Source organism: Eleutherodactylus coqui, chromosome 2 (genome assembly GCF_035609145.1).
Source record: "Eleutherodactylus coqui strain aEleCoq1 chromosome 2, aEleCoq1.hap1, whole genome shotgun sequence".
Taxonomy (NCBI): domain Eukaryota; kingdom Metazoa; phylum Chordata; class Amphibia; order Anura; family Eleutherodactylidae; genus Eleutherodactylus; species Eleutherodactylus coqui.
This window is the reverse complement of record NC_089838.1, coordinates 8,951,761-8,979,220: the sequence shown is the minus strand read 5'-3', so window position 1 is coordinate 8,979,220 and position 27,460 is coordinate 8,951,761. Positions and strand designations below refer to the sequence as shown.

The 27,460-nt window shown below is 49.2% G+C and overlaps 2 protein-coding genes across 2 annotated transcripts in view; both read right to left on the bottom strand.

Annotated features, from left to right (window-relative positions):
- Positions 1–27,150, bottom strand: part of LOC136611048 (cyclic AMP-responsive element-binding protein 3-like protein 2) — a gene marked incomplete at its 5' end in the record, with an annotated part of 34,694 nt that extends 7,544 nt beyond the window's left edge. The window contains 7 exons of the mRNA XM_066590299.1: positions 398–456; positions 6,211–6,357; positions 9,225–9,412; positions 9,492–9,579; positions 10,152–10,327; positions 13,991–14,207; positions 27,082–27,150. Coding sequence (XP_066446396.1) covers positions 398–456; positions 6,211–6,357; positions 9,225–9,412; positions 9,492–9,579; positions 10,152–10,327; positions 13,991–14,207; positions 27,082–27,150 — 944 coding nt within the window. The remainder of the gene's footprint in view (positions 1–397; positions 457–6,210; positions 6,358–9,224; positions 9,413–9,491; positions 9,580–10,151; positions 10,328–13,990; positions 14,208–27,081) is intronic.
- LOC136611045 (E3 ubiquitin/ISG15 ligase TRIM25-like) lies at positions 24,067–25,820 on the bottom strand. The gene has a single exon (XM_066590297.1). It carries the CDS (start codon positions 25,818–25,820, stop codon positions 24,141–24,143), a length of 1,680 nt encoding a protein of 559 aa, XP_066446394.1. The 3' UTR covers positions 24,067–24,140.
- Positions 27,151–27,460: the final 310 nt, after the last annotated feature.

Here is a 27,460-nt window from a genome sequence, read left to right as displayed (position 1 = left end):
GAGAAGAGGACTCCTTAGGACCTAAGAAACGGAGGGTTGAGATCTGGTTGGGGCGACTAAAGGGCGACTCCACCTAAAATAGAAAGCCGAGTGACCCCCAATATAGGCGCCATTACAGAGCCCATGGGGCATCTCACCAGACTCCGCAGTTCTCTAGTAACATGTGAGCAGAGGATGCATCACTCAGCAGGGTTACCGTTCAGGGGTCTCAGAAAGCTGGATGACAAGTCCGGCAGCATATGTGAGTAATTGGTAAAGGCCTAGTTATGTATTGTACTATCTCCATCCCCATCCATGTAGCTAGGCATTTCACTGGCCATATTGGCGGCCACCCAGCTTTCCTAGAAATGCTACTACTGGCAGAGATCCTGCGAGCGGACAGACGACGCGCACTTACCTTTTCTCCAGGCTGTCCATGTATTCTTTCTTTTTTCTGCGACTTTCCTGGGCAGAGATCTGAAGAGACATGATATCCGTATACATTACTGAGACTGGCGCTGTTAAAGGGGTCGTCGCATCAATTAAGTTATCAGAACCATATTATCTATTTGGGTCTTACCGCTGGGACCCCCAGCAAACCTGAGAACTGGCGCCCAATTAACCTATTAAAGACCAGAGTGTTTCGGCACCGAAGGACCAGACACTTAGCGGTTTTGCCCATGTGGCGGTTTTATGGCCCTATCCATTTGGGGTTTTTTTTCCTGGCCTGCCAAAATTATTTTGCTGCCTGTTTCCTTTCACATAAAGGACTGATTATTATTACCTTTGTTCAACAGTTGTTTTTTTTTGTTTTTTTTTTTTTTTATTAGGGGAAATGTGTATAAAAAGTAAAAAAAAAAAAAGGTTTTAAAAAAATGTATAGTTCTTTATTTTTTTTATCATTAGCTGTACATTGCAGTATGGGAACGGCTTTGCCATTCTGTTTCAGATGTTTTGATCTATAATCTCCCCGCTGCGGAGAGCAGAGTACGAGCGCTTTCCCATCTCCGGCAGTCTCATTGACATGAATGGAGCAGCTTTAACACCGTTCCATTAATTTGGGGATATTCTGGCCCCTCGCTGTTGGGAGGCTCCAGCATCCGGATACCCCACCCCTCCATGAGATCCAGTGGATAGGGGAGAACTTCATTTGGTGGGATAAGGGAAGGGGGTCCAGGAGGTGGAGTTTAAGGGAGAAAAAAAGAAGAAAAATCATTAGTCTGGAGCTCAAAAGGTTCAGAAAGAACCCAAGAATTTAAAGTTTCAGTCCTTAAAATATGCTTTTCACGGACCAAAACTGTGCATATTCCCCACTACAAGGACCCGCTGATGTCATCCATAAACATGTAATAACTAGATATATATCATGCGCATTCACTGTGTGTTTACACGATACCATTCACATTAATGGGCCATTGCGGGCTGCGATACGGATGTAAACAGGACAAGCTGCGGTTTTATCCCCACGCACGGGATAAACACGTCTGAATATCCCAATGGAAATCGATGGGGCTTCAGCTCTCCATATAAGGCATGTAATATGCAGTGTATATACGTCCGTGTGAATGAGCCCTAAGGGCTAGCTCACATCTCGTGGGTTCTGTTATGGAGCAGGCGAGGGGCTTCCATTGGCCAAACGGATTGTTCTTATGACAGCACTGAACGGACCCTGCTGACTAGAATGGGGTCAGAACGTTACAGGATGACATTCCATCCCGTATTTAACCCCGTCCTGCCCAATGACGTAAGGGTACGTCATGGCAGGCTGGTACTTCGTGCAAAATGACGTACCCTTACGTCATCGGGATAGCGCGAGATCATGACTGACCTCGCACTATCCCGCTGTCAGTCACAGCCGGCATCCCGCTGCATCAGAGATGCCCCCCCCGCCGTTAACCCCTAACCCTTCTAAGTAGATCGCGGCAGGGAAAGAGTTCACAGAGGGAGCGCGCTCCCTCTGTGTCTCCGGACGGCTCTAATGATGTTATCCCGAGAGCCCGGCCTGTCACCATGGCAACAGGACGCCAGACACTGGCGTCCTGTAGTGCCAATGCGTATGATTGCTGTATAAGCGATAAGGCATCGCAGGGCAGTAGCTCTGCCATGCCTTATCACAGCAATCATCAGTGCTGTGCTGTATGTCCCTCAGAGGGACTCAAATAGTGTAAAAAAAAAGAAAAGAAAAATGTAAAAAAAACAAACACCTTTTTTTGTGCTTTTTCTAATATTAGCATAAAAAAAGGTAAAAAAAATTAAACCCCACATATTTGGTATTGATGCGTCCGTAACGACGTGTACAAAAAGGTGAACACGCTTTTTATTTTGTACGGCAAAAAGCGTAAAACAAAACGCTAAAAAACCGAGGCAAAATGCTAATTTTTAGCATTTTGCCTCCCAATAAAAGTGATCAAAAATGCCGTACATTCCCCAAAATTGTACCAATAAAAACTACAGCTCGTCTCGCAAAAAATAAGCCCTCATAGAGCTCCGTACATAGAAAAAGAAAAAAGTTACAGGACTTTGAATGCAGCTATAGAGAAAAAGAAAAGATTTCCAAAAATAAGGGTTTTTATTGCAAAAAAGTGTAAAAAAAAAGTAAGAACTTTTGGCATCGTTGTAACCGTACCGACCCACAGAAAAAATTTAGTGTGTCATTTATGCTGCATGATTAACGCTGTAAAAAAAAGAAAAAATCTATGTCAGAATTGATGCGTTTTCTCTCAGTTATCATAAAAAAAAAAAAAAAAAGTTTTACAACATAGTCTATGTACCCAAAAGTGGCACCGATAAAAACTACAGTTCGCCACGCAAAAAACAAGCCCTTATACGGCCGCGTCGACGGAAAAATAAAAAAGTTACGGCTTTTGGAAAATGGAGATGGAAAAATACCAAAAAAAAAAAAAAAATCGCTTGGTCCTCAACGCCAAAATAGGCCGTGTCATTAAGGGGTTAAAGGGTATTCAGCGATGGAGGTTCGAAATGGAACTTCAAATGCAAATGCGAACGGGCCCTGAAGGGTTGTGCTGGAATCACAAGTTATCGCCTCTTCTCAGGTACGGTGGGGGGTCTTCACAGCTGAAACTCCCACCAATCAGCAAATAGTCCCCCATCCCCTCGATTGGGAATAACCTGTAATTCTAGTACAAGCCCTTTAGATGTAAATTACCTGATAGTCGAGGTCTACAGTAGAGAGGGGGCTTCTGTACTGAAAGCTAGCAGTGGGCATTCCCATCATAGACATCATATATACGTCCCCATCGCAGGTACTTTACTACTACTTCATCTTACACTTTGGAGGCTGAAGCCTCAGTATATACCCAACATCGGTGCCAACTGGGATCAATGCAAGGCCGCAGCAGCAGTGCAGGTCCGTATATATATATATATTATATAGGGATCGAGGCCGTAGCAGCAGCGCAGGTCCGTATATACATTCTATAGGGATCGAGGCCGTAGCAGCAGCGCAGGTCCGTATATACATTCTATAGGGATCGAGGCCGTAGCAGCAGCGCAGGTCCGTACATACATTCTATAGAGAACGAGGCCGTAGCAGCAGCGCAGGTCCGTATATACGTTCTATAGGGATCGAGGCCGTAGCAGCAGCGCAGGTCCGTATATACATTCTATAGGGATCGAGGCCGTAGCAGCAGCGCAGGTCCGTACATACATTCTATAGGGATCGAGGCCGTAGCAGCAGCGCAGGTCCGTATATACATTCTATAGGGATCGAGGCTGTAGCAGCAGCACAGGTCCGTATATACATTCTATATCGAGGCCGTAGCAGCAGCGCAGGTCCGTATATACATTCTATAGGGATCGAGGCCGTAGCAGCAGCACAGGTCCGTATATACATTCTATATCGAGGCCGTAGCAGCAGCGCAGGTCCGTATATACATTCTATAGGGATCGAGGCTGTAGCAGCAGCACAGGTCCGTATATACATTCTATATCGAGGCCGTAGCAGCAGCGCAGGTCCGTATATACATTCTATAGGGATCGAGGCTGTAGCAGCAGCACAGGTCCGTATATACATTCTATATCGAGGCCGTAGCAGCAGCACAGGTCCGTATATACATTCTATAGGGATCGAGGCCGTAGCAGCAACGCAGGTCCGTATATACATTCTATATCGAGGCCGTAGCAGCAGCACAGGTCCGTATATACATTCTATAGGGATCGAGGCCGTAGCAGCAGCGCAGGTCCGTATATACATTCTATAGGGATCGAGGCCGTAGCAGCAGCACAGGTCCGTATATACATTCTATAGGGATTGAGGCCGTAGCAGCAGCACAGGTCCGTATATACATTCTATATCGAGTCCATAGCAGCAGCGCAGGTCCGTACATACATTCTATAGGGATCGAGGCTGTAGCAGCAGCACAGGTCCGTATATACATTCTATATCGAGGCCGTAGCAGCAGCACAGGTCCGTATATACATTCTATAGGGATCGAGGCCGTAGCAGCAACGCAGGTCCGTATATACATTCTATATCGAGGCCGTAGCAGCAGCACAGGTCCGTATATACATTCTATAGGGATCGAGGCCGTAGCAGCAGCGCAGGTCCGTATATACATTCTATAGGGATCGAGGCCGTAGCAGCAGCACAGGTCCGTATATACATTCTATAGGGATTGAGGCCGTAGCAGCAGCACAGGTCCGTATATACATTCTATATCGAGTCCATAGCAGCAGCGCAGGTCCGTACATACATTCTATAGGGTTCGAGGCCGTAGCAGCAGCGCAGGTCCATATATGCATTCTATAGGGATCGAGACCGTAGAAGCAGCGCAGGTCCGTATATACATTCTATAGGGATCGAGGCCGTAACAGCAGCGCAGGTCTGTATATGCATTCTATAGGGATCGAGGCCGCAGCAGCAGCGCAGGTCCGTATATACGTTCTATAGGGTTCGAGGCCGTAGCAGCAGCGCAGGTCCATATATACATTCTATAGGGATTGAGGCCATAGCAGCAGTGCAGGTCCGTATATACATTCTATAGGGATCGAGGCCGTAACAGCAGCGCAGGTCCAGATATGCATTCTATAGGGATCGAGGCCGTAGCAGCAGCGCAGGTCCGTATATACGTTCTATAGGGATCGAGGCCGTAGAAGCAGCGCAGGTCCGTATATACATTCTATAGGGATCGAGGCCGTAACAGCAGCGCAGGTCTGTATATGCATTCTATAGGGATCGAGGCCGTAGCAGCAGCGCAGGTCCATATATACATTCTATAGGGATCGAGGCTGTAGCAGCAGCGCAGGTCCGTATATACGTTCTATAGGGATCTAGGCCGTAGAAGCAGCGCAGGTCCGTATATACATTCTATAGGGATCAAGGCCGTAGCGGCAGTGCAGGTTCGTATATACATTCTATAGGGATCAAGGCCGTAGCAGCAGCGCAGGTCTGTATATACATTCTATAGAGATCAAGGCCGTAGCAGCACAGGTCTATATATACATTCTATAGGGATCAAGGCCGTAGCAGCAGCGCAGGTCTGTATATGCATTCTATAGGGATCGAGGCCGCAGCAGCAGCGCAGGTCCGTATATACGTTCTATAGGGTTCGAGGCCGTAGCAGCAGCGCAGGTCCATATATACATTCTATAGGGATTGAGGCCATAGCAGCAGTGCAGGTCCGTATATACATTCTATAGGGATCGAGGCCGTAACAGCAGCGCAGGTCCGTATATACGTTCTATAGGGATCGAGGCCGTAGAAGCAGCGCAGGTCCGTATATACATTCTATAGGGATCGAGGCCGTAACAGCAGCGCAGGTCTGTATATGCATTCTATAGGGATCGAGGCCGTAGCAGCAGCGCAGGTCCATATATACATTCTATAGGGATCGAGGCTGTAGCAGCAGCGCAGGTCCGTATATACGTTCTATAGGGATCTAGGCCGTAGAAGCAGCGCAGGTCCGTATATACATTCTATAGGGATCAAGGCCGTAGCGGCAGTGCAGGTTCGTATATACATTCTATAGGGATCAAGGCCGTAGCAGCAGCGCAGGTCTGTATATACATTCTATAGAGATCAAGGCCGTAGCAGCACAGGTCTATATATACATTCTATAGGGATCAAGGCCGTAGCAGCAGCGCAGGTCTGTATATACATTATATAGGGATCAAGGCTGTAGCAGCAGCACAGGTCTGTATATACAGTATATAGTCTCAGTACTAGAAGACTCCGCTGGAGATCCACCAGTATATAACATGAAAGCCCTGTACCTTGTTTTTTATCTTCCGGCGGATTTTCTTTAGCGCCTTCTCCTCGGCCTTTGTGAGCGGCAGCTTAGTGGGGATGGGGTATCCTTCAGCCACCAGGGTCCTTTTCTCTTCCTCCGTGAGCATGAGGGGTCCGGTGCCCTGCAGCTTCTGCAAAGAAAACCTTGTTTCAACCCCAAGGATAGGCAAATCGACTGAAACTCCCTAAATAAAAACTATGCAATATCTAAGAATTACCTATAGATGGCAGTGTGCATCTACTATAAAACAGAAGTCTATAGGAAATGTTTACATATTGGACAGTTTGCATATATTCACCCTTTGTGCGCCGGCTTCTGAAGTCATGGCTATATTGTCTAGAATATACACTGACCGCCCCTTTATTAGACCCCCGTTCAACTCGCGTTTCCCTGTGTGGAAATTAGAACCGTGACCCCGGAGAGGAGCACAGAAATAATGTGACAAGGTTTCCATGGATCGGTTTCAGTGTGAATCCGGCGGTCTGAGTGACTTCCAACGAGGTCATCGGTACTAGACTAGCTGGGTCAGGTACTAGACTAGCTGGGTCAGGATGTCACTGCCAACCGCGGGGGGGGGGGGGGGGGGTTCTTGTATAACCGAGAACAGTGTGATTGAGGAAAAACATCCAGCTAAAGGGAATCCTGTGGATGGAAACAGCCCGCCACCGAAAGGGGTCAGAGGAGGATGTCAGGAATCATGCTGATGAACAGCCACTGCACAATCAAGAGCAGCCAAATACAATGTTGGTGCTCCAACTAACCCGAACGCACAACTCGCCGTTCCTAAACACGGATGGGCTACAGCAGCGGACGACAGAAAGACAAAACTTCAGTGGGCAAAGAAACCCCGCAAAAATAGGAGCAATGACCAGTGGAAAAACATCTCCTGGTCAGATGAATCCAGATAACTTGCACTATGCTGTTGGGAGGTCAAACTTTAGCGTAAGCAGCACAAACTTATTAACCCTTCCCGTCAGGCTTGGGGAGGTGAAGCGGGTGCTCCTATACCTGTGGATGGACACCACGACAAATTGCTGCAGTTCTGAAGGCCAAAAGAGGTCCAATGCGCTACTAGATGGGGTCTCTAATAAAGTGGCAATATAAAAAAGTCAAAGCTCCACTTCTATGCATAGACAGATATATAATATTCTGGCTCCTCTAGTCACCACTAGGGGGAGCTCACTACACACAGATTGAATTCAATAATAAATCTATATGCAGCAGCTTCCCCTAGAGGAGACTGGAGAAAGCCACAAATGTATCAGGTACCTGTAAGGTTCTGTAAGCAGAGGATTTGGAGCTCTGTGTCAGAAAAGATATATTTGGAAATAAATAAAACATAGAACTTTTAGACTATCCACAGGTTGGGTGATGAATGTAGGACCGCTGAGCCACCCAGGGATCCTATAAATGGTGCGCCCTGGGTCCACGTGGCCAATGGATTGGCGCTGCACATGCAGGACCACCGTTCCATTCACTGTCTATGGAGGTAGATGAGCAATGTGCTCAGTCATCTTCCTCACGCCCATAGAAGTGAATGGAGCCCTGGTCACACATGCGCACCGGGTATTAGTGTATCTTGACGCCACCAGGAAGTCCTGGTGGAGTCAGGAGTGACGGGTGGGGGGGGGGGGGGTTGGGGGGGGGTGACGCCCCCTGCAGCTGATTGGCTGCAAAATAAGACTTGCCTACAGGTCCTGGCAGGCCAGTGTAACTGTAGTGTCCTGGCTCCCCGCTCATTCACAGTGCTCAGTGCTCCTGCTGTTCTGTTTCTGCCCCTCATCTGGCAGCAGCTGTTGTGTTCTCGGTGCCGCTGTGCTCAGCGGTCCTGGTGTAGTGTCCGTGGGCCTCTGCTCCCTGCTCCTGCTGCCCCGTTGGCAGCCCTCTGCTGAGCCCCAGTGCCTTAGGAGCAGTGAGCGCTCACGAGCACCGAGGCACTGCCCAGAAGAAATATGAGGCCAGCTGTGGAGTGCCGGTGACTTAAGAGCGGTGAGCGCTCATCACCACCAAGGCACCGGCCAGAAGAAATCAGAGAGGCGCGAGTCAGCTGACACAAGCGCCGGCTGCCCAGCTCTCACTGCGGTGGACCCAATTGTGAGCACTGAGCAGGGGGGCGGCCGTGAGGGAGCAGAGAGGCGCTGGCCAGCAGGCTGTCCCAAAAGAGCCGGACAACACATGCGGGCCCAGCTACAACATCGGGGTGAGCAGGGGGAGCGCCCATCACCCAGCACAGACTCAGCAACTGCTGCCGGTTAATGCAGCAGTGAGTCGGGGGCCACCCAGGAGGCAGGACCGGGCGGTACGCGTGCAGTTATCACTGCACATTGCTTTATGGCTGGCCCACAGCCTCATGGTTACATTATAACATGTTAATGCTGCCCTGTAACTGCGGTTACATGCCAGCATTGACAGCTCATAATGTACGTCTAAGAACCGAAGTAACCGTGAGACTATGAATGCCGGCCAACCATTAAGCAATGTGTGCAGTGTGCAGCTAGGAACTTGGTATCTTCACCCTATCAGGAGCTGGGAGTGTGACAGGGGCGTTCCCCGTCAAACCCCTAGCTTCCGGTGGAGTCAAGGTACACTAATACCTGCGCACCGCCATTCCATTCACTAATTGGGATGCTCCGCTTTAATGATCCCTAGGGGCCGCAGCGATCACACATTCGGCGCCTATCCTCTGGATAGATGATAAAGGCTTCTGATTCGATAACCCTTTTAAATGTTAAAATGCGACATTCACTTAAAGTGAGGCGCCACAACAAATACAGGAACTCGCGGCACAAAGTGGCATCAGATTTCAAGCTATATCTTGGCGCTGATCCTATTGGCTGGCGTTATCTACCTTGTGACTAGCACGTCTTCAGAGGAGACTTTGAACCCAATGATAACTATAGTGAGAACACCTATAGATAGCAGATCATGAAAGAACTGGTTTAAAGGGACAGATTGAGCTCTGCTACATCTGCAGCTCCTGCACTGCAATAAACTTACATGGGGAGCGGTCAGGAGAGGAGAATTCGAGAGTGCTGATGGACTGCGAGCGGCGCCTTTGTTCCCGGACTGTGATTGGACAGGGCTGGAGGGCGGGAGGGATCGGCTGGGGCTCTGGCCTCCTTCAGAATCGCTCCCGTGACTGCTGGGGGGCGTCGGGGGCAGCTGCAGACTGTCGGATGAGGCAGCTGCAAAAAGGGAGGGAAAGTTAAGTAAAGTAAAGATGGCACAACTTGCGTCTGGTTCGGGACGCGGCGAGGACCCCACCTTCTTTAGGACACAGGTTCAGGAACTGATCCACCTCGTGGGGCTCCAGTTTAATCTGCGGCAGCGACTTTGGGCTCAGAGGTTTGTGCTGCAAGGAGATAAAGGGGGATATGTAAGACAATGAGCAAGGATTCCGTTTTCTGGATCCCATGGCGGAACAGGAACACAGACCCCCATGGCCAGCGGTGAGAACGAGCCCGTGGGGTATGCTGTAGGCACCAAAAAGCCCACAGCATTGGTGCAGATTTTGACTCGAACTCAGCTGCAGCGCCGCTCTCATCTCCCAACACTACAGCCGGGGCTCCGCACACACCGGCAACCGAGCACCGGTGCTACTGATCATGTGATGTGCAAGTGGCATCGCATGACCGGCAGCAGGGGCGCTCAGCAGCAGTTGCCGGTCTGCGCAGCATTCTGGATACTGCAGTATCGGGGGTGAGAGCGACGTGGCGCGGGCTGACATCAAGCGCAGATCTGCCCTGATTTCGAGTCAAGAAGCAACCGATGATGCGGACTTTGACGGGGTTTTCGATGCAGAAACGCGGCATCATTTCTGCTACGTGAGAACAGACCTTTAAAGGGGGAAATGGCTGTTCATCACACAGCTGATGGCTACTGTGGGCGGCGTAAGAGGGTACAACGGACTGATGTGGCACTTACCTGGTCGGGCTCCGGCAGCTGTGGCAGCGCTTCCACCTGAAGAGGTGCCGTCACCGGGTTGGTGGTAAGTGTAACCGAAGGAGCCAAGCCTGGGCCTTCTTCAACGGGGACTTCCATCTTAATTTTGGTAGGAGTGAGCTGCCCCCCAAGGCACCAGTCCTCACCGGTGAGATCCCCTGCAGAGGGAAGGGTACACACTAAGAACAGGACAGATGGATTTAAGAGCATATTAAAGGAGAACGCAATATTGTGGAGGTTGTTGAGTGACCGACAGACACTATGACCCACGCCACCATGTAGGTTTATATGCCACTTTGGGTTTGGGGCAAGTAGAGTGGCACCCCTATAGCCACTGTAATGGCAGCCACTGGTGGTTGTCACCCATGTCCCCATTCACACTAGAGGCCAGCTCGGGGACTTCCAAGTGATTCTTGTAGAGGACCGGTCACTCCTGTCCCGTTTCAGTTAAAGGGGTTGTGCAGGACTTCAACTATTAAAGGACAGGCCCTCAATAGTTGATCGTCGGGGTGGTCCTCCGCTCAGGATCCTCGCCGATCAGCCGATTCCCAGGTCCGCTGTCAATGTGGTCAGCGCAGTGTGCATCGCAGCGGCCCAGTTTGGTGCTCAGGCACAACTCTGATTGAATTCACCTAAGGAATAGTAGGAGTCCCGGAGGACCCCCCCCCTTCCAGAGACCCCCCGACCCCAGCACAGAATAGAATATTATGTGTTGTCCTCCTTTTGTGTCCCTAACACACCATTGCTTGGGGCCCCTCAGATCTGACAAGATGGCTGCGGCCCGACCTCGTCTACGCGACGCACGCTGTACAGGTGCAGTTCATTGGCCGTCTAAGACAATACAGGAGCGGTCAGATGGCAGCGCTGCTTAATCTGAAAGCCACGCGGAGTGTCTCAGACTACCAATGCACAGCAGCGAGAGGGGCGCTGCAGCCATCTTGGACGACAATGAGGGGCCCCGGCGGATCCGTGGCAAAAACGAAGGCTGACCGGTATCATCATCCCACCTCTGGTCCTGGGACAAACTTTGGCGCCGGGACCGGAGAATCGCTTTAACTAAAAACAGGCGCATCAGGAGAGAAAACGCATCCCGCTTCCATCAGGGGACGGTCCCCGCGAACGAGGACAAGCGGCGGACACAGAGCAGGCAGTGTTTACTGACCGACAATGGATGTCACATCCTCGTACGACGAACAATGGGGCGATATTGTGAAATACGGGAACGACCCACATCCAGGACAAAGCGCTGCGGACCTGTCAGCCGGCCAGCAAGGAAGGAATTAGACATTTGCCCTGACGTCAGCGGGAGAACGCAACACCTTATGGCTTCCGGGTGTCTTGTGTGTTGAGACTTTAACCCTCGCCTGGACTTTGACTGTCCGCACTTCTATACACACACTGATGTCAGCGTCTATCAGGTTTCACAATGCGAGCGTCAGCTTATCCAACCAACGCCGCCCAGTTACACCCGCAGATCCTCGCCGCTCCGGGAAGGATGGGGCGCTGCAACAACATCAGCGATCCTCCTTTCTCCAACTGACATTCCAATCGCGAAACCACCATAATTGGCGGACTGTTTTTTGGGGTCTTTAGGCTGGCCTACACATTAGGCATCTGTGTGCCCATTGCCTTGACAACCCCATGCCCACGCATGCTCACCCACCCAGTCACTGACGGGCACCTCTGGCAGCAGCTTTACATCCCTTAAAGGGGTTTTCCTGAGTTATTAAAAAATTGGAGAGAGGTCAGGAAATGGTGAAAACTAAACTAGGTTGTGCTCTCTGCTCCGACGGCCACCGGTCCAGCGCTGCCGCTCGTGGACTTAGTTTACAAACTGCGGTGGTATCCGTATACAAAGTCCAGCGAAGAGGACAGGAGCGGCAGCGCTGGATGGGAGTGAGAAGCAAAACTTCATTTTGAGTCATTTCCTGCCCTCTCCCTAATTTTTCAGTAACTTGGACACCCCTTAGGCCTCCTTCCCACGAGCGTGACGGGCTCCGCAGCGTAATATTACGCTGTGAAGCCCGTCACGGCGCCCCCCAGAGCCCCTATACTTACCTGCGGGAGATAGCGTGAAATCGCTTCCCCGCCCACCACCGCCGCGTCACCGCTCGTCACCGCCCACCGCTCTCGCGTCACCAGCCTTGTCACGTGCACGGCCGGCCGTGTCACGTGATGCGGCCGGACCGCGTCATTTGGCGTCATATGACGCTCGGCGGTGGGCGGGAAAGCGTTTTTTCACGCTATCTCCCGCTGGTTACAGCGGGAGATAGCGTGAATGGACGGCTTCCATTGACTGCAATGGAAGCCGTCAGTGCGTACAGCCCGTCCTCACCCGCAGAAAATAGAGCATGCTGCGGGTGAGGACGGGAGAAATCGCGGTGCGTAATTCCGCGGTGGAATTACGCATCGTGAGCATGGAGCTAATAGGGTCACATGTAGCGGAAATGTTGCAGATCGGCTGCAAATTCTGCTACATCATCGCATCAAAAACCGTGCCAAAATCCGCATCGTTGGTATGGGTTTAGGCTGGCATTCCTCTGTAGACCCTTAGCCGATTTGAACCTGCAATGCCGCTCCTCATACTAAGTCGTCACTGCGGCGCACACCCCTCACTACTAATCGCAGCCGCTGCAGTGGGCGCATCACCTGACCAACGGCAACATTGCTTTACAGCGGTGGCCGGGTGAGGGGTGTGCGCCGCAGTGAGGACTTGGTATGAGGAGCGGCATTGCAGGTTCAAATCGGCTGAGGCTGCGCAGCAAAATGCCAGTCAAAAGCCGCACCAACGTGGATTCTGGGACGTTTTCTGATGGAAGTGCTGTGGGTTTTGCCGTAGGTCTGTGCGTTTCCACTACATGTGCGTGCAGCTTCATAGCAACCCTACGGTTTCAGGATGAACTTCTTTCTTGGGACCAGAGGGGTAAGAGGGTAGATTACCTGCAGTTGTTCTCGGTCGTCCCTCCAATCCACCGATTTCAGGTCCAATTTCCGGCTGTCCAGGATGGTTTTCGCAATTTTCTATCTACCTAATATACACTACTCTCTGATTGGCCAGAGCTACTCATGTGACCAATGCTGGCCAATTAGAAAGCAGGTACAATGCCTTGGTAGTCTAACGCTACCAATGCACTATGGCAGGGGCGTAACTAAAGGCTCAGGGGCCCTGATGCAAAAGGTGAGCTGGGGCCCCCCCTCTATCTGTATCTGTACCTGTACCCATACCTAAACCATGCTGCACAGAGACATAACTTAAAGCTCCTGGGCCCCAATGCAAAACCTGTAACAGGGCCCCCAACTATAATGCTTTATTCATAGTACTGGGCTTCCTATGTGCAGAAGAGAAGCCTTATGGGCCCCCTAAGGCTCCTGGGCCCGGGTGCAACTGCATCACCTGCACCCTCTATAGTTACGCCCCTGCACTGTGAGGATTGGGTAGTCTGAGGCTTGTTACAGTCACCCCGGACAGCCAAAATCAGGGCTGCTGAGAAGAACCCCCCGGTCGGGTCGCAGGACAGAATGTTGTCCTGAAAAACAGAACCAAAAGGATCCGGCCTGTTGACCTCCAACAGCCCACTGCTACTTTTTCTCAACTTCTACCATTTGGGCATTGTTGGTATAGCGCCACACACATCTGATGCCTCCTGTAAGCGGTAGGTTCAGTCAGCAGTAATCTAGTGTGTGGCCACTTTAGTGGTAATTGTGGTCCACCTTATCCCGCTCGAGGGCCGCCTAGTGGTCACAAGGTGCCTATATACCTATTACAACAATCAAAATGATGACGTCATCATCACCCCATACGAAAAACCCATTATTTATACCATCGCTGAAGTTGTCATCTGTGGATCCGTGAGTGAAGGGCGACTGCGGCCGCGAGTCTCCACACAGCGAGTAGCTATGCTCCGCCTTAATCATGGGCGACGGTGAGCTCGGATTCTCCACTTCCATCATTTCATATTTCTCGGTGAGGAACGGGTCTCCGATGAGTTGTCCAAGGGCGTCCAGCAGGGCGTTGTCATCGAGGAGCTCCGAGAAGGGCTGGGGAAAGACGAGACAGGAGATTTAGTCTTTCTTTTCAGGACTCGGTCAGAGAGAGAACAGTCGCACCCAGGACGACTACCCGCTAAGAAATGCTGTAAACCACCATCACTGCTGCACCCAGCGAGGGAAGGAGAAGGCTCTCGGCAAAACCTCCTAAAGGGTCCATATATGCAAAACCGAAGGCATGAATCAGCCTGATCGGCACAAAAACCCCTTTACTGCACTTTTTCTCACTTCTCCCCATGATAACCCTTCCTGTCTTGTGCTCTAGTCACCCAGCCTCGTCCATCAGCACACACTATGGAAGTAAGTCACCACGCACATCAATGTCCAAATGGTAATTAGGATGTGGATGATGATTTGGAGTCGAACTATGCCCTCAGTTCTGGCGGACAGGCAGCCATTAGGATAAAGATGAGCCAGGCAGATCGTTCATTGGGACATCAGGCCGTGTGCCTAAAAAAAATTAAATAGTCCATGATGAAAAATTAAAGGGGCTGTTCAGTCTGAACAACTGATGAACTATAGGTTATCAACTGTTGATCGGTTGAGGTCAGCTACTCAGGATCCCTAAGGATTAGCTGCCCCACTGTCATGGTGTGTACAGAGCCAGAAGCGGTCAGCGCCGTACATACTGCAGTGGCCCAAGGTTGGTACTGCAGGAACAGCTCCTATTGAATTTAATGCAACACCAACCTGGGCCACTGCAGTGTGTATGGAGCTGTCAGCTGACAGCGGGCTGCACATCAGTCGATTGTAGGGTGTTCTGAAGCGGCGGAGCTCGCCGATCCACTATTGATCATCACCGTTCAGACCTGGACAATCCCTTCCAGTTTCTCTTTTTTTTTTGGAGTTCCCCTATAAGTCCACCGAGTCACATTCAGAGAACAGAGCGGCTGACATCCAACTTCCTGAAAGTCTCTCTAGTTGCTGCGATATGGTGGACAGCAGTGAAGCTCCCTCTTTGGGGTTTTTCCAATGGCAGGAGGGAATTGCACTATTAGTAATTCTCCAACATAAAGATAATGCTCCCCCGACACCATCTGCATTACATTGCTGCTAGGAGGTTCCTGATTACATTAGGGGGCGCCGCAGGGAATTTGATTCCGCCATGCTCTTTCGCCTTCAAGTAAAGCTGGTTTACAAGCAATATGTCTGCCATTACTAGTTAAGCGTCCGTAAGAGTTACATCTGCTGCCTATGGGAGCCCAACTGATCATCACTCGGCTTTCCCAGGAACGGATGGAACTAGTGCATGACTGTACTGCGCCATTTTTGGTGTGCAGTCACTGGAGGGCAGGACAGGATGCCACCCTCCCTCCAGGGTAAACAGCCGTCTCCCCGCTGAGTACATTTTATGATGCCCCATTGTGTGTTCAGCACACAGACGTCTGACCCATCATGAACAGCCGCCCATCGTGTGAACAGCCTCAGCAAACACATATGTGCAAAGTTCTTATGGGGGGGTAGGGTAGGGAGGTGGGGGGGGGGCGCTCCCATCAGCCTCTGGGGTGTGGAATGGAAAAAGATCAATTTGTCTAACCGGTAGTGAATGCGACGATTCAGAAACTCGTGCAATGCAGTCGTTATGCTGCAGGTATAGCGATGGGCCGAAGGGGCAAGTGTCCCGAAATGTTCAGAGAACTCCTCAAAAAAGTGGGAGACCCCTGGATGAGCAGACCAGTCACCAGAGTACCCTGCGTCCTACTTAATGACTACTTAAAGGAGATGTCCCGAGGCAGCAAGTGGGTCTATACACTTCTGTATGGCCATAATAATGCACTTTGTAATATACATTGTGCATTAATTATGAGCCATACAGAAGTTATAAAAAGTTTTATACTTACCTGCTCCGTTGCTGGCGTCCTCGTCTCCATGGTGCCGACTAATTTTCGCCCTCCGATGGCCAAATTAGCCGCGCTTGCGCAGTCCGGGTCTTCTCCTCCGTGTAGCTCCGTGTAGCTCCGCCCCGTCACGTGCCGATTCCAGCCAATCAGGAGGCTGGAATCGGCAATGGACCGCACAGAAGCCCTGCGGTCCATGAAGACAGAGGATCCCGGCGGCCATCTTCAGCAGGTGAGTATGAAGACGCCGGACCGCCGGGATTCAGGTAAGCGCTGTGCGGGTGGTTTTTTTAACCCCTGCATCGGGGTTGTCTCGCGCCGAACGGGGGGGGGGGTTTAAAAAAAAAAAAACCCGTTTCGGCGCGGGACATCTCCTTTAAACTCAAGGCCCGCGGGCCAAAGCGGCCCACCGCGTCCCCTTACATGGCCCGCGATAAGGTCTGGACGCAGAAGGACCGACTCTCCACTATCCTCAGAAGTCACAGTCAATGCTTGGCAGAGGGCATGGCGCCGGCACAGGGAGCGGGTACCATCTTGGATTCTGAGCTCCGGCGCACATCCACACCGCTCTGTCCAACAGCTCACAGATGGTGGCTCAGCTCTGCCCGCCCTACCTGGGCACCCCGGCCCCCCGCCAAGGTAGGAAGCTCTGTGCTAGAGAGGTGGAAGGGGAGAAACCCCATCATAGTGCCATGGTGAGGAGTAGTTACATTTAGGGCTCAGTCACATAGAGGTCAGAATGATAGATACACAAATGACCCCATTAATGTAGTCACTGAGGGGGCAGGAGGATTTTGACCCCACAGTTTCTTTTCAGGAGTCAATGCAATTTAGAAGAGAAAAAATAAAATGTCATATTTTTGCAAATATGTCATTTTAAAGACTGTTTTTTTCTCTGTAGTGAACATGGAAAAGAAGATTTGTACCCAAAATGGATACCCCTGTTTGTTCAGAAACACACCCGCTGTGGCCCTAATCCTATATCTGTATGCACAGCGGGGCCCAAACCAAAAGCAGCAGCCGGTGGCTTTCAGAACAGAAATTTTGCCTGAAGGTTTTAGGCCCCATTGCCCACTTGTAGAGCCCTTGAGCGGCCAAAATGATGGAGAACTCCCCAAACAGAGTACTTTCAGCTCCCCTCCTCATCCTCACTGCTATATTTAATGTTATGTCCTCAACAGTCACCATTACTACTATATTATATACTACATCCTCATCATTACTACTATATTATATACTACTTCCTCATCATCCATCATTACTACTACCGTGTTTCCCCGAAAATAAGACAGTGTCATATTAATTTTTGCTCAAAAAGGTTTAACTTTTTTACATGTATAGCTGCCTGGACACTATTTAAATTGACTTTTTTAATTAACTGTTAGCAGGGCTTAATTTTGGAGTAGGGCTTACATTTCAAGCATCCTCAAAAAGCCTGAAAAATTATTTTGCATCCTCAAAAATTCTGGAAAATCATGCTATGTCTTATTTTCAGGGTATGTCTTATTTTCAGGGAAACAGGGTATATTATATACTACATCCTCATCATTAGTACTAGATTGCATACTACTTCCTCATCATCCATTATTACTACTATATTATATACTACATCCTCATCATCCATCATTACTACTATATTATATACTACATCCTCATCATTAGTACTAGATTGCATACTACTTCCTCATTATCCATCATTACTAGGGGAAGAGACTTGTTATTTGTTTAGCACTAACTTATTCTGCAGCGCTATTGTAGGGGCCCAGAGCTAGCGGGGCCCCTCCATAAGTATGAATGCTTTTGTCTTGTTAGTGTCTTCTGTGTGTGTTAATTTGATGTGTATTGCACATCTGCAGCACTGAATGGGTTAATGTCTGTGTTATGTCTGAAAAATGTATCGTGTTGTATGTCATGTGATCATGCTATGTATATGTGTTTTTACAAGGATGCTGTGCAAGTCAGTCTTAGGGTGCGTTCACACGAGTGCATAAACGGCGCGTTTTTGCGACCAAACGTATATACGTGACCATCTGAGGCAATGGTTTCGAATGTATTCGTTTACATGGGCAATTTTACGGCGTGGAAAAACGGCAACCCGCGGAAAAACAGACATACGCGACCGAAATACGTGCCGGCGAATATTCGCTGGCCGAAAAGACCGTTTGAAAAGTAGGAACAAGCGAAAATACGCTTTCTAGCGCTGGTCGTGATCGGCGAAAAACGTTCTTTCCGGCGATTATACGCTGCGCTCGTGCGAACGTAAAATCACCTACGCTCATGAGAACGCACCCTTAGCCTGAGCCTGAGTCTTGCAAGAGTCTAAGTCAGTGTGCAGTCTGGCAGAAATCTGGAGAGCTGAGAGACTTCTAGTGAGTGGGAGAACTTGTGCTATGAGGAGCCCTAGGATGGAAAAGGCTGAGCGATGGCCTGATGTGTGCCCTGGCACTATTCACCCGGGCTCCCTGCTATTAATATGGAGGACTGTAAGACAGAAAGAGGAATCACCCTGCAGCGCTGAGTGCTATCCCTAAACGAGAGAGCGGCCGGGAGCAGAACCCCACAGATAACTGAGACTGTGGACTCGTCTGACCTCCTGTGAATCCCCCCTGACACCACTAATCTGTGTGCATCGGTGATATGCTGGCTGATATAAAGTTGATGGACTGTTAATCGTTATTACAAGTAAACGAGCTCTACCAACCATTCCGGGTTTTGCTCATAACATTTTCTCTGTGTGGACTACGTTACTTTCATCTACTGGATTCACCACAGAGGACGGAACGCTGGCGTCACAAGTGACAAAAAGGACTTAAGGTAAACCGCGTACTGGCTTACCCCGTGAAACTCCTCCAGCAGTAATTTGTTCGGGTGCCGTGCCACCCCCAAGGGAGGAGATGGTAGAGCTCTGTGAAAAGGCATCCATCTACCCCGCTCTCTCCTCGGCTCTGGGCCTGCTCCGCGGACGCTGGACTTTCAGGTAAGCTGGGTGCTCATTTTACTGACCTCGGAAGGATAGAAGGCTGAGTCAACCTTGTGCTGGCTACCTGAACCATGCGGGTAGCCGGATCAAGGTTCAACCCACAACCTTCAGATCGTGAGCGAGAGCTTAGGACTGCATTCTGCTTCCTTAACCCTCTGCGCCTCACAAGACCATTACTACTATATTATAAACTACATGCTCATCATCCATCATTACTACTATATAATAGACTACATGGATGATGAGGCCTTTTGTGACAAAAAAAAAGCTAAAAAGTCACAAATTTCTGTGACTTGCACAAAAATGTACATTTATTTAGGCCACCTTCACACGGATTTTCACCAGCGGAGTTTGACCGGCACCCGGCTGGTGACCCCTGCGTTCTTGTCCGGTGGCTTCTGTACAGCGCTGCGGATGTGCCGGGTGGTGCTCCCTCATACATGCGCAGAAGCCGCCAGAGTTCTGCAGTGAAGCGTATCCCTCGATACTTCTGCAGGGCTCACTGCGAAGTGCCGCGGGACAGACCGCTTGCATTGCCTTCAACGGAAGCCAAACGTGCGTATCCCGCACAAAATCGCAGCATGCTGCAATTTTTTTCACCCCTGAGTAGAAAATCGATTTCCGCTCATGGGCAGGAAATCGCGGATTGCCATAGCATGCTATGGGCTGGAATCCCACTCCGGATGTCGCGATGCAAACCCGCCTGTGTGAAGGAGGCCTTATGCCATAATTGTGGTGTAAAAGCTTCTGTAAATACCCCCCTATGTGTTTACCAAAACATGCTCAGTGGGGCGCCATTCCTGAGGTGAGAACTGCATGAACATCCATCAATGAACCCAAGATGCCTCACAAGGCTGGGGGGTCACCGGACCACCATATAAAGTCAGAGCGGGGGAAGAAGGAAATACTAAATGTGACAGGGAGGTAAAAACTAAAGTAAAGACACCGGCGCCCATCAGTTATATGCAGATACATCTTTATTAACCCTTACAATGCCCAGCAGTTACCTACACAGATCTGGTGACCCCAAAATAATGCAAAGTGGGGAACAAATAAGGCGCATTTCATGTGATTGGGTCATTATAACAATAGTAAGCAAGAAACAAGCGGAAATTAACCTAAAACCCAAACTGCTGAAGATGAAAGTAATATATAGAATTGCATTTCCTTAGTCCGACATTAACAGGCTCTGATGCCGGATTATCAGATGTTCTGAGTTACTGAACTGGCAAAAAACTTTATAAAACTTTCTGGCAGAGAAGCTGAAGGAAGATGAAATGCTCATACATAATCTGCTGCTGTCACATAATGCTCCGTCTTCTGGTTCTGTGCTGGAAACAAGGGCCGGATTATCAGAATCTCTGGATTATCAGACACCAGATTACGGGTAATTCACAGAATGGGTTCTATTCACTGACATTCTGATTAGTAATATATTTATTGCCCTAATATCGAACATACTTAGATAATAGTAAAGGTTAACGTGTAACTGAGCTTTCTAAAAGCTTTTAACATACCATAAGGTAAGGTGATCATATATCCTGATTTAGGCGGGACAGTCCCACTTTGGGACCCTGTGTCCTGACTTCCACCAGGACCCCAGTGGGACAAGCATTTGTCCCACTCTCTGGTGACGTCTAGTCACCATTAACCCCTTGAGTGGCACACCCGGAAATTTTCCGGGACGAGCTCCACTGCCCATAGCGATATAGCCCAGAAGATGTCCGGCCTATGTATCACTATAGGAGCTGCAGAGCACATTGCCATAAGCTGTGGCAGTGTGCTTTGCCTGCACAGACCCACACAGAGCAGTGCAGGACTTCGAAAAACAGAAGCAGGAAGATATTGCTGATCTGCCGGCAATCTCCTGCTTCTATTTTCAAAGTCCTGCACTGCTTTGCTCACAGGTTGCCATAGAGACCATCGGCTTGTCAGAAGACAGCCGAAGGTCTCTGTGGCAGGGGGAGCTGGTGCTTGGCTGTCCCTCCATTTAAAAAATCATAACTCCTTTATTTATTTAAAGTACCATATAATGTGCTGAAAAACATTTACAAAATTCTATGTGGAGTAAAATGAAAAAAAAAATGACATTCCGCCATCTTTTAGTGCATCTTGTTTCTACGGGGCACAAACTGCAACAAAAATGACCTGATAACTTTATTCTAAAGGTCAGTACTAGAGATGAGCGAACGTACTTGTTAAGGGTGATTTCGTACTCGAGCATCGCTATTTTCGAGTAGCTGCCTACTTTGGGTGAAAAGATTTGGGGGCGCCGGGGGTGAGCGGGGGGCTGCGGGGGGGGGGGGGAGAGAGAGAGAGCTCCCCCCTGTTCCCCACTACTACCCCCCGCTCCACCACGCCGCCGAATCTTTTCACCCAAGTAGCCAGGTACTCGAAAAAAGCGATGCTCGAGTACGAAATCGCCCTTAACGAGTACGTTCGCTCATCTCTAGTCAGTACGATTACTGCGATACCAAACAGTTTTTTTGCTGTACTACTTGTATTGTTTTTCAAAGACATTTAATTTTCTGCTGCATCTTCTGCGCGCAATAACTTTTTTATTTTTTCATCAACGTAGTTGAGCGAGGGCTCATTTTTTGCGGGATGTTCTGTAGTTTTCATTAGTACTAATTCAGAATACATACGACTTTTTGATTACTTTTATTGCATTTTTTCTGGGAGACAGGGTGACTGAAAAAGTGCATTTCTGGCGTTCTTTATTTTTTTTTTTCAGACTACGTTCACCTAGCGGGGTAAATAATGCACTACTTTGATAGATCGGACTTTTACAGACGCGGCGATACCAAATATGTATTTTTCTTTTATGATTTACATTTTTTTATTATAGATATGGCAAAAGGAGGAGATTTAAAGCTTTATTACTTTTCTTTTTTTTTTTTTTAAACTGTGTAAAGTTGCGAAAAAGAAAAGAACTATTTCCATTTGGTATTGGCATAATCGTACCGGCCTGTAGAATGACTTTAATACATTATTTATACTGCTCAGAGAATGCTACTATTATTGCTGAGGCTGATATAGGAGACACTATTACTAGTGAGGCCACTCTGCACGTGGCAGCATACCTCAAACTGCAGGCGGGTTAAAGGGAACCGGTCACCACCTGTCAGCCTTATAAACTACATTACGGGGCTCGAAGGTGAGAGAACGGGGAGTCCGGGAAGTTGTGTTCGATACTCACCAGGCGCCTCGTTCCGGCGCTGTGTCTCCGTGAAGTCCGTGCGTACACAGTAAGGCGCGATCACATGACAGTTTTTATGTTCAGCTTTTTGTGAGCCAAAACCCGGAGTGGAGAGCCAGTATAATGGGGAGAGGTGCCGTCCTTCCAGATTTTGGACCCGCTGCTGGTTGTGGCTCACAAAATACTGAACTTAAAATCTGTCATGTGATCGCGCCCTCAGGGCTTCTACCACTAGTGGTTTTTGCGTTTTTTTCAATGGGACTTTCTAATGTTAAAATCACAAGTTTTTGCTTCTGTCATTTTTGTGTGATGCAATTTTAACGTTACAAAGTCCCATTGAAAAAAATGCAGCGATAAAAGGGGAAAAAAGCGAGTGGGTGTCAGCCGTGACTCTTCTCAGCCCACTCTGTCTGGGAGAGCGTCAGCACGGAGACGGCTGTAGAGTCACACTATGTGTGCGCGGGGACGCAGCGCTGGAGCGGGGCACCCGGTGAGTATTGTACACCGCTCCCCGGACTCCCCGTTCTCTCACCTTTGAGCCCAATAATGTAGTTTATGGAGCCAGCAAAGTGCAGGAGATTTGCAAAAATCTCATCCATACGCTGTGACCGAGCCGCACTGAGATTGACGAGCCACACGGAACTCAAAGACGTGGCATATCAATTATTTCCCTGGTTCCGCAGTGGATTCTCTCCTCTCTATGGGGAGAGATGGCCGCAGCAGAATGCAGGCGGTGAAGCCGCTCCTAAACCCGCGACGAAAGGCCATGGGATTTGCAGCTGCATTTCTTTCGCAGAAATCTCGCAGTATTTCCGTGCGGTCATTCCGCGAGATTTCAGTCCCGTGTGAACCCAGTCTTGAACCCGACCTGATCTACCCAGGAACCCCACAAACATACCAGGATGCCACCTTTATGCAGATTTTCATGGACTTCACCCACTTAGCGCTCTCTTTTGGGGGACAATCCTGGTAAAATGGGACTGCTGGTTCATGTGATGTAGTAGATCAGACATCATTGGGATAAACAGCAATGACACACGGAGGATTATCCATAAGGAGACACAGGGATCACACCCAGAATACGATCACAGCGGATCCCCCACATGTGATCTAGTCATAAGGACAGCGGTCAGATAGGCCGGGCACCAACATATGTGCATTGGGTATAACACCCACAATGTACTGTGAGAGAAGTCCCAATGGTCTCTCCTGCGCCATCCTGCCCTTCGCTCTCTATAAATAAGGGCTGTTGTTCGGCTCGTTTTCAATGTCTGAGTCTAAAAAAACGTATAAATATTTCTATTTTTTTCTAATAAAGGGAGAATCAGTTGATTACGCAGAATGCTGTGTGACCGAGTCTATGATCCTTCAAGCAGCTCGAACTGAACCCCGCTGGATTCGGAGCACAAGAATATAGCTGTAGCATTCCATCGCACTAACAGCGCACGCATATAATACGCGCAAAAGGTGTCAATGAAAGGACATTGCTTTCACTGTTCCGCTCACGCTTGCCTATATGTTATTGCGTATGTTATGTGCGTAATAAAGAGCGCAGCATGTTCTATTTTACCGCATATAATGCACATAACAGCCCTATTGTTCTCTATGGGTGCGGTCACAACACAGCGCTTACACAATTACATTACATATGTATGGCGGTTTTATGTTGCCAGGAGACAGGAGAAGGAAAGTGAAAAAAAGAAGAAACCAGCCAGCCGGCGCAGGACAGCGTGAGTAAAATACATGTACATGTGCCGGCATAACCGTGTAAGAACATGACAATACGCAGGGATACGCAGTCCCCTACTCCGGGAAAATGGTCAAGTGGGCCTGGCTTTGCTTATAATCACCTGCAGCCCCACCTCATTCATCCCATTGGCTGTCTGATCTACCAATCAGGTTGTCTTTCAGTCCTGTCTCTGGTCAGTTTCTATTATGGTTTCTCCCAATGTTGTAATTGAACCATCATATACACGTAATACAGCATGAAGCGGCTCGGAGAAGGAGGCAGTGAAGGTGTGTAAGTGTCTGATGGGGTCACACAGCTCATAAAAGGACAGCCGCCCGGCCCCATAATCCAGATAAATCCTGACTCTATTACTGGATATAATGTGAGGTAACCGGATCTCTTTCCTGTCATGTCTCACTGAGTACTGATTATCACACCTCCACAAACACCAGGACTTGTTATTACATCCAATGGATGACTGCTGCCCCCTCCTGTCTATACTGGGGTAACACATCCCCACCCCCCACCCCACTGATCTACTGATTTCCACATCCCAGTAATGTCGTCCTGAGGAGAATCCCCTCCTGCTCATCACCTGATGAATCTGGAATCTCTCTGCTGTTTCTGGACGCTTCTGGTTCTCTTGTGTCCCGGTTGCAGTTTTCAGGTCATCTGATATACGGATATAATTACCAGCTGTGTTTACATCCAGTAATATATCTGCAGGACCCTCCACATAGATCCCCCTCCTTATATCTGTTACTATGTCACATAATGTGTGTAATGTGTCTGAGATCACAGCCACATCCGGACCATCTACATCATGGAGTGGTTCACCATGTCCCCGCGTGTCCCCATCACCTCCATCATGTCCCCCTGTGTCCCCATCACCTCCATCATGTCCCCCTGTGTTCCCATCACCTCCATCATGTCCCCCCATGTCCTCAGGATCACACAAGTCCCTGGTGTCTGGTTCCTGTAAGACAGTCAGTGGATCAGTCATGTTACACAGCTCCTCCATGTGTCTCATCTTCCTGGACAGCTCGTCCTTCTGTATTTCCAGCTTCTTCATCAGAGCAGAGACTAAGAGTGACTCTTCCTTCTCCTGCCTGGAGATCTCGCTCAGGACCCTCTTCTCCAGGTCATCCAGCCGTCTCCTGATGTCTCTACACAGGGCAGTGACTCTCTCCGCTTCTCCAGCTGCATTTTCTTGAGCTTTCCTCCTGCGCTCCTCCAGACTCCGGACTCTGTCCTCAGTCTCCTCCCTCCTTGTGGTCAGTTTCTGGAGAACATTTCTCAGTTTCTCCTTCTTCTTCTCAGAGGCCTCATCCAGCATCTCCACCCGATGACCCCGATGTTCTCCGGCCAGACTGCAGGACACACAGATACAGATGGAATCCTTAGTACAGAAGTACTTTAAAAGTTCCTTATGGACAGAACATTTCCTGCTCCCCAGGTTGGCACTGGGCTCACATAAGACGTGTTCTGCTGACTTGCTGTGAACTCTCAGGTGTTTCTCGCACAGAGAAGCTTCACACAGCAGACAGGATTTAGCAGCCGGTACAGGAGAGTCCACACAGTAAGTGCAGAAGATCCCGGCCTCCGTCTGTGTTGGAGGAGTAATCAGGAGGTTCTCCATGATGTTACACAGAGCTAAGCATCTCATCAGTGCCGGCCGCTCCTGAGACTCCTCTCTGCATTCAGGACAGGAATAAACTCCAGCCTCGTCCTGTGTATCCAGCACACGATGAATACAGACCCGGCAGAAGTTGTGTCCACATCTCAGCATCACAGGATCTGCATAAGTGCTCAGACAGATGGAGCAGAGCAGCTCGTCTCTCACAGCAGCAGACGCCATGGCTGACGGAGGAAGAGAGAAATGAAACTACTACTTCCTGATGCACATAGACCTATGAGCAAGTTTTCTTCTGTTGACTACAGGGCGGGGCTGCACGGCACAAGATCAGTCACTATTAACCTGTTAATGGACAGTTGTCATAATGATACCATGTTTCCCTGAAAATAAGACCCTGTATTATATTAACTTTTGTCACAAAACAGGCACTGGGTCTTATTTTTGGGGGATGTCTAATTATACTTACCTACCAGGCTCAGTCCAGGTCTTTCCTGCTGCTCTCTGGACCTACAACACGCTGAGCCGTGTCATTGATTGGCCAATTAATAAATCCCCCCTCCACAACGCGATGGCTATCATTGGTTCATCGAGCGCTGCGTTTATTGGCTGAACAGCAGTCGATGAACCAATCACAGCCATCGCATTAGTTCATCGAGCGCTGCATGGATTGGCTAAGCAGTGCTCGAGAACCAATAGGAGCCATCGCTTCCTGGAGGTGGGATTTATGTATCCCATAACCAAGAAATGATCTTCTGTGTGTGAACGAGAACTGCAGGACGCAAAGCAGAGCTCCAGGCTGCGGCAGGAGAACCTTGATCAATCCTGCTAGGTAAGTATTCAATTTTTTTTTTTAATGTAATGCAGCTAGGGCTTATTTTCAGGGTAGGGCTTATAGTTAAAGCCTTCCCAGAAAATCTGGGTAGGGCTTATTTTCAGGGTAGGTCTTATTTTCAGGAAAACGAGGTAGATTCTTTCTGCTGTATATTTAGGGCCTACATTGTGGTTACATATAAAGCGTTGGGTTGTTACTTGCAGTAAATTCCCTCTGTTATTCCTTATTGTTGATGAACGCTTTCTAGAAGAACGTTTGGACACTATGTGCCAAAAATTTCTACAGAGAGGTTATCCCCAGACATTGATCACACAACTTAAAGATGATATATGAGTGATCCCCCGTGACTCTGCCCTGAGTAGTAGGAATAAAGACACTGTCTCTTAGCGCATTGCCTTTGTTCCCACCTTTGGCCCTTAAGTGGCCAACTTGGCACCATTATTAAAAAACATTGGTCCATTCTACAGGCTCGCCATCCTGAGATTGAAGAATTTCAAGCATTTCCTCTAATGAGTTATAAACGAGGCCCGAACTTAAAGGGGTTGTCCGGCCATAAACATTAGATCTCATTACTTCTGTTTGCCCAATACAATGCACTTTGTAATATACATTGTGCATTGTAAATTAGGCAAACAGAAGTTATTCACTTACCTTTTGGGGTGCCCCCCCCCCCTGTGTTGCTCCTCGGTTGCCATGGGTTCCGACAAGTCTCTTGTCCTCTTCTTGTCGGGACGACGGGGACGCGCTTCTCCAGCACAGCTCTGCGCATGTGCAGAAGAACTTCAGCCGCTGGGAAGCTCAATTCTGCCTACAGGGGAGGCGTAGCTGCTGGCTCTTAATCTCCAAGGTAAGAATGAGTGGAGGGGCGGGCTCTCGTGGGGGGGGGGGGGGGGGAGGTTGGATGGATGGATGGATGTGTGCAAGTGGTGTCCGGGCACCCAGCTGTCAGAAGTCCCGGGGGGGTGGGGGGGGGTGCAGTGATGTGTGTGTGCTAGTGTAATATCAAGAGACACGGCCGTCAGAAGTCCCG

What these genes read in the sequence shown, in the direction of transcription:
- LOC136611045 (XM_066590297.1), bottom strand. Translation starts at nt 25,820, where the DNA reads ATGGCGTCTGCTGCTGTGAGAGACGAGCTGCTCTGCTCCATCTGTCTG.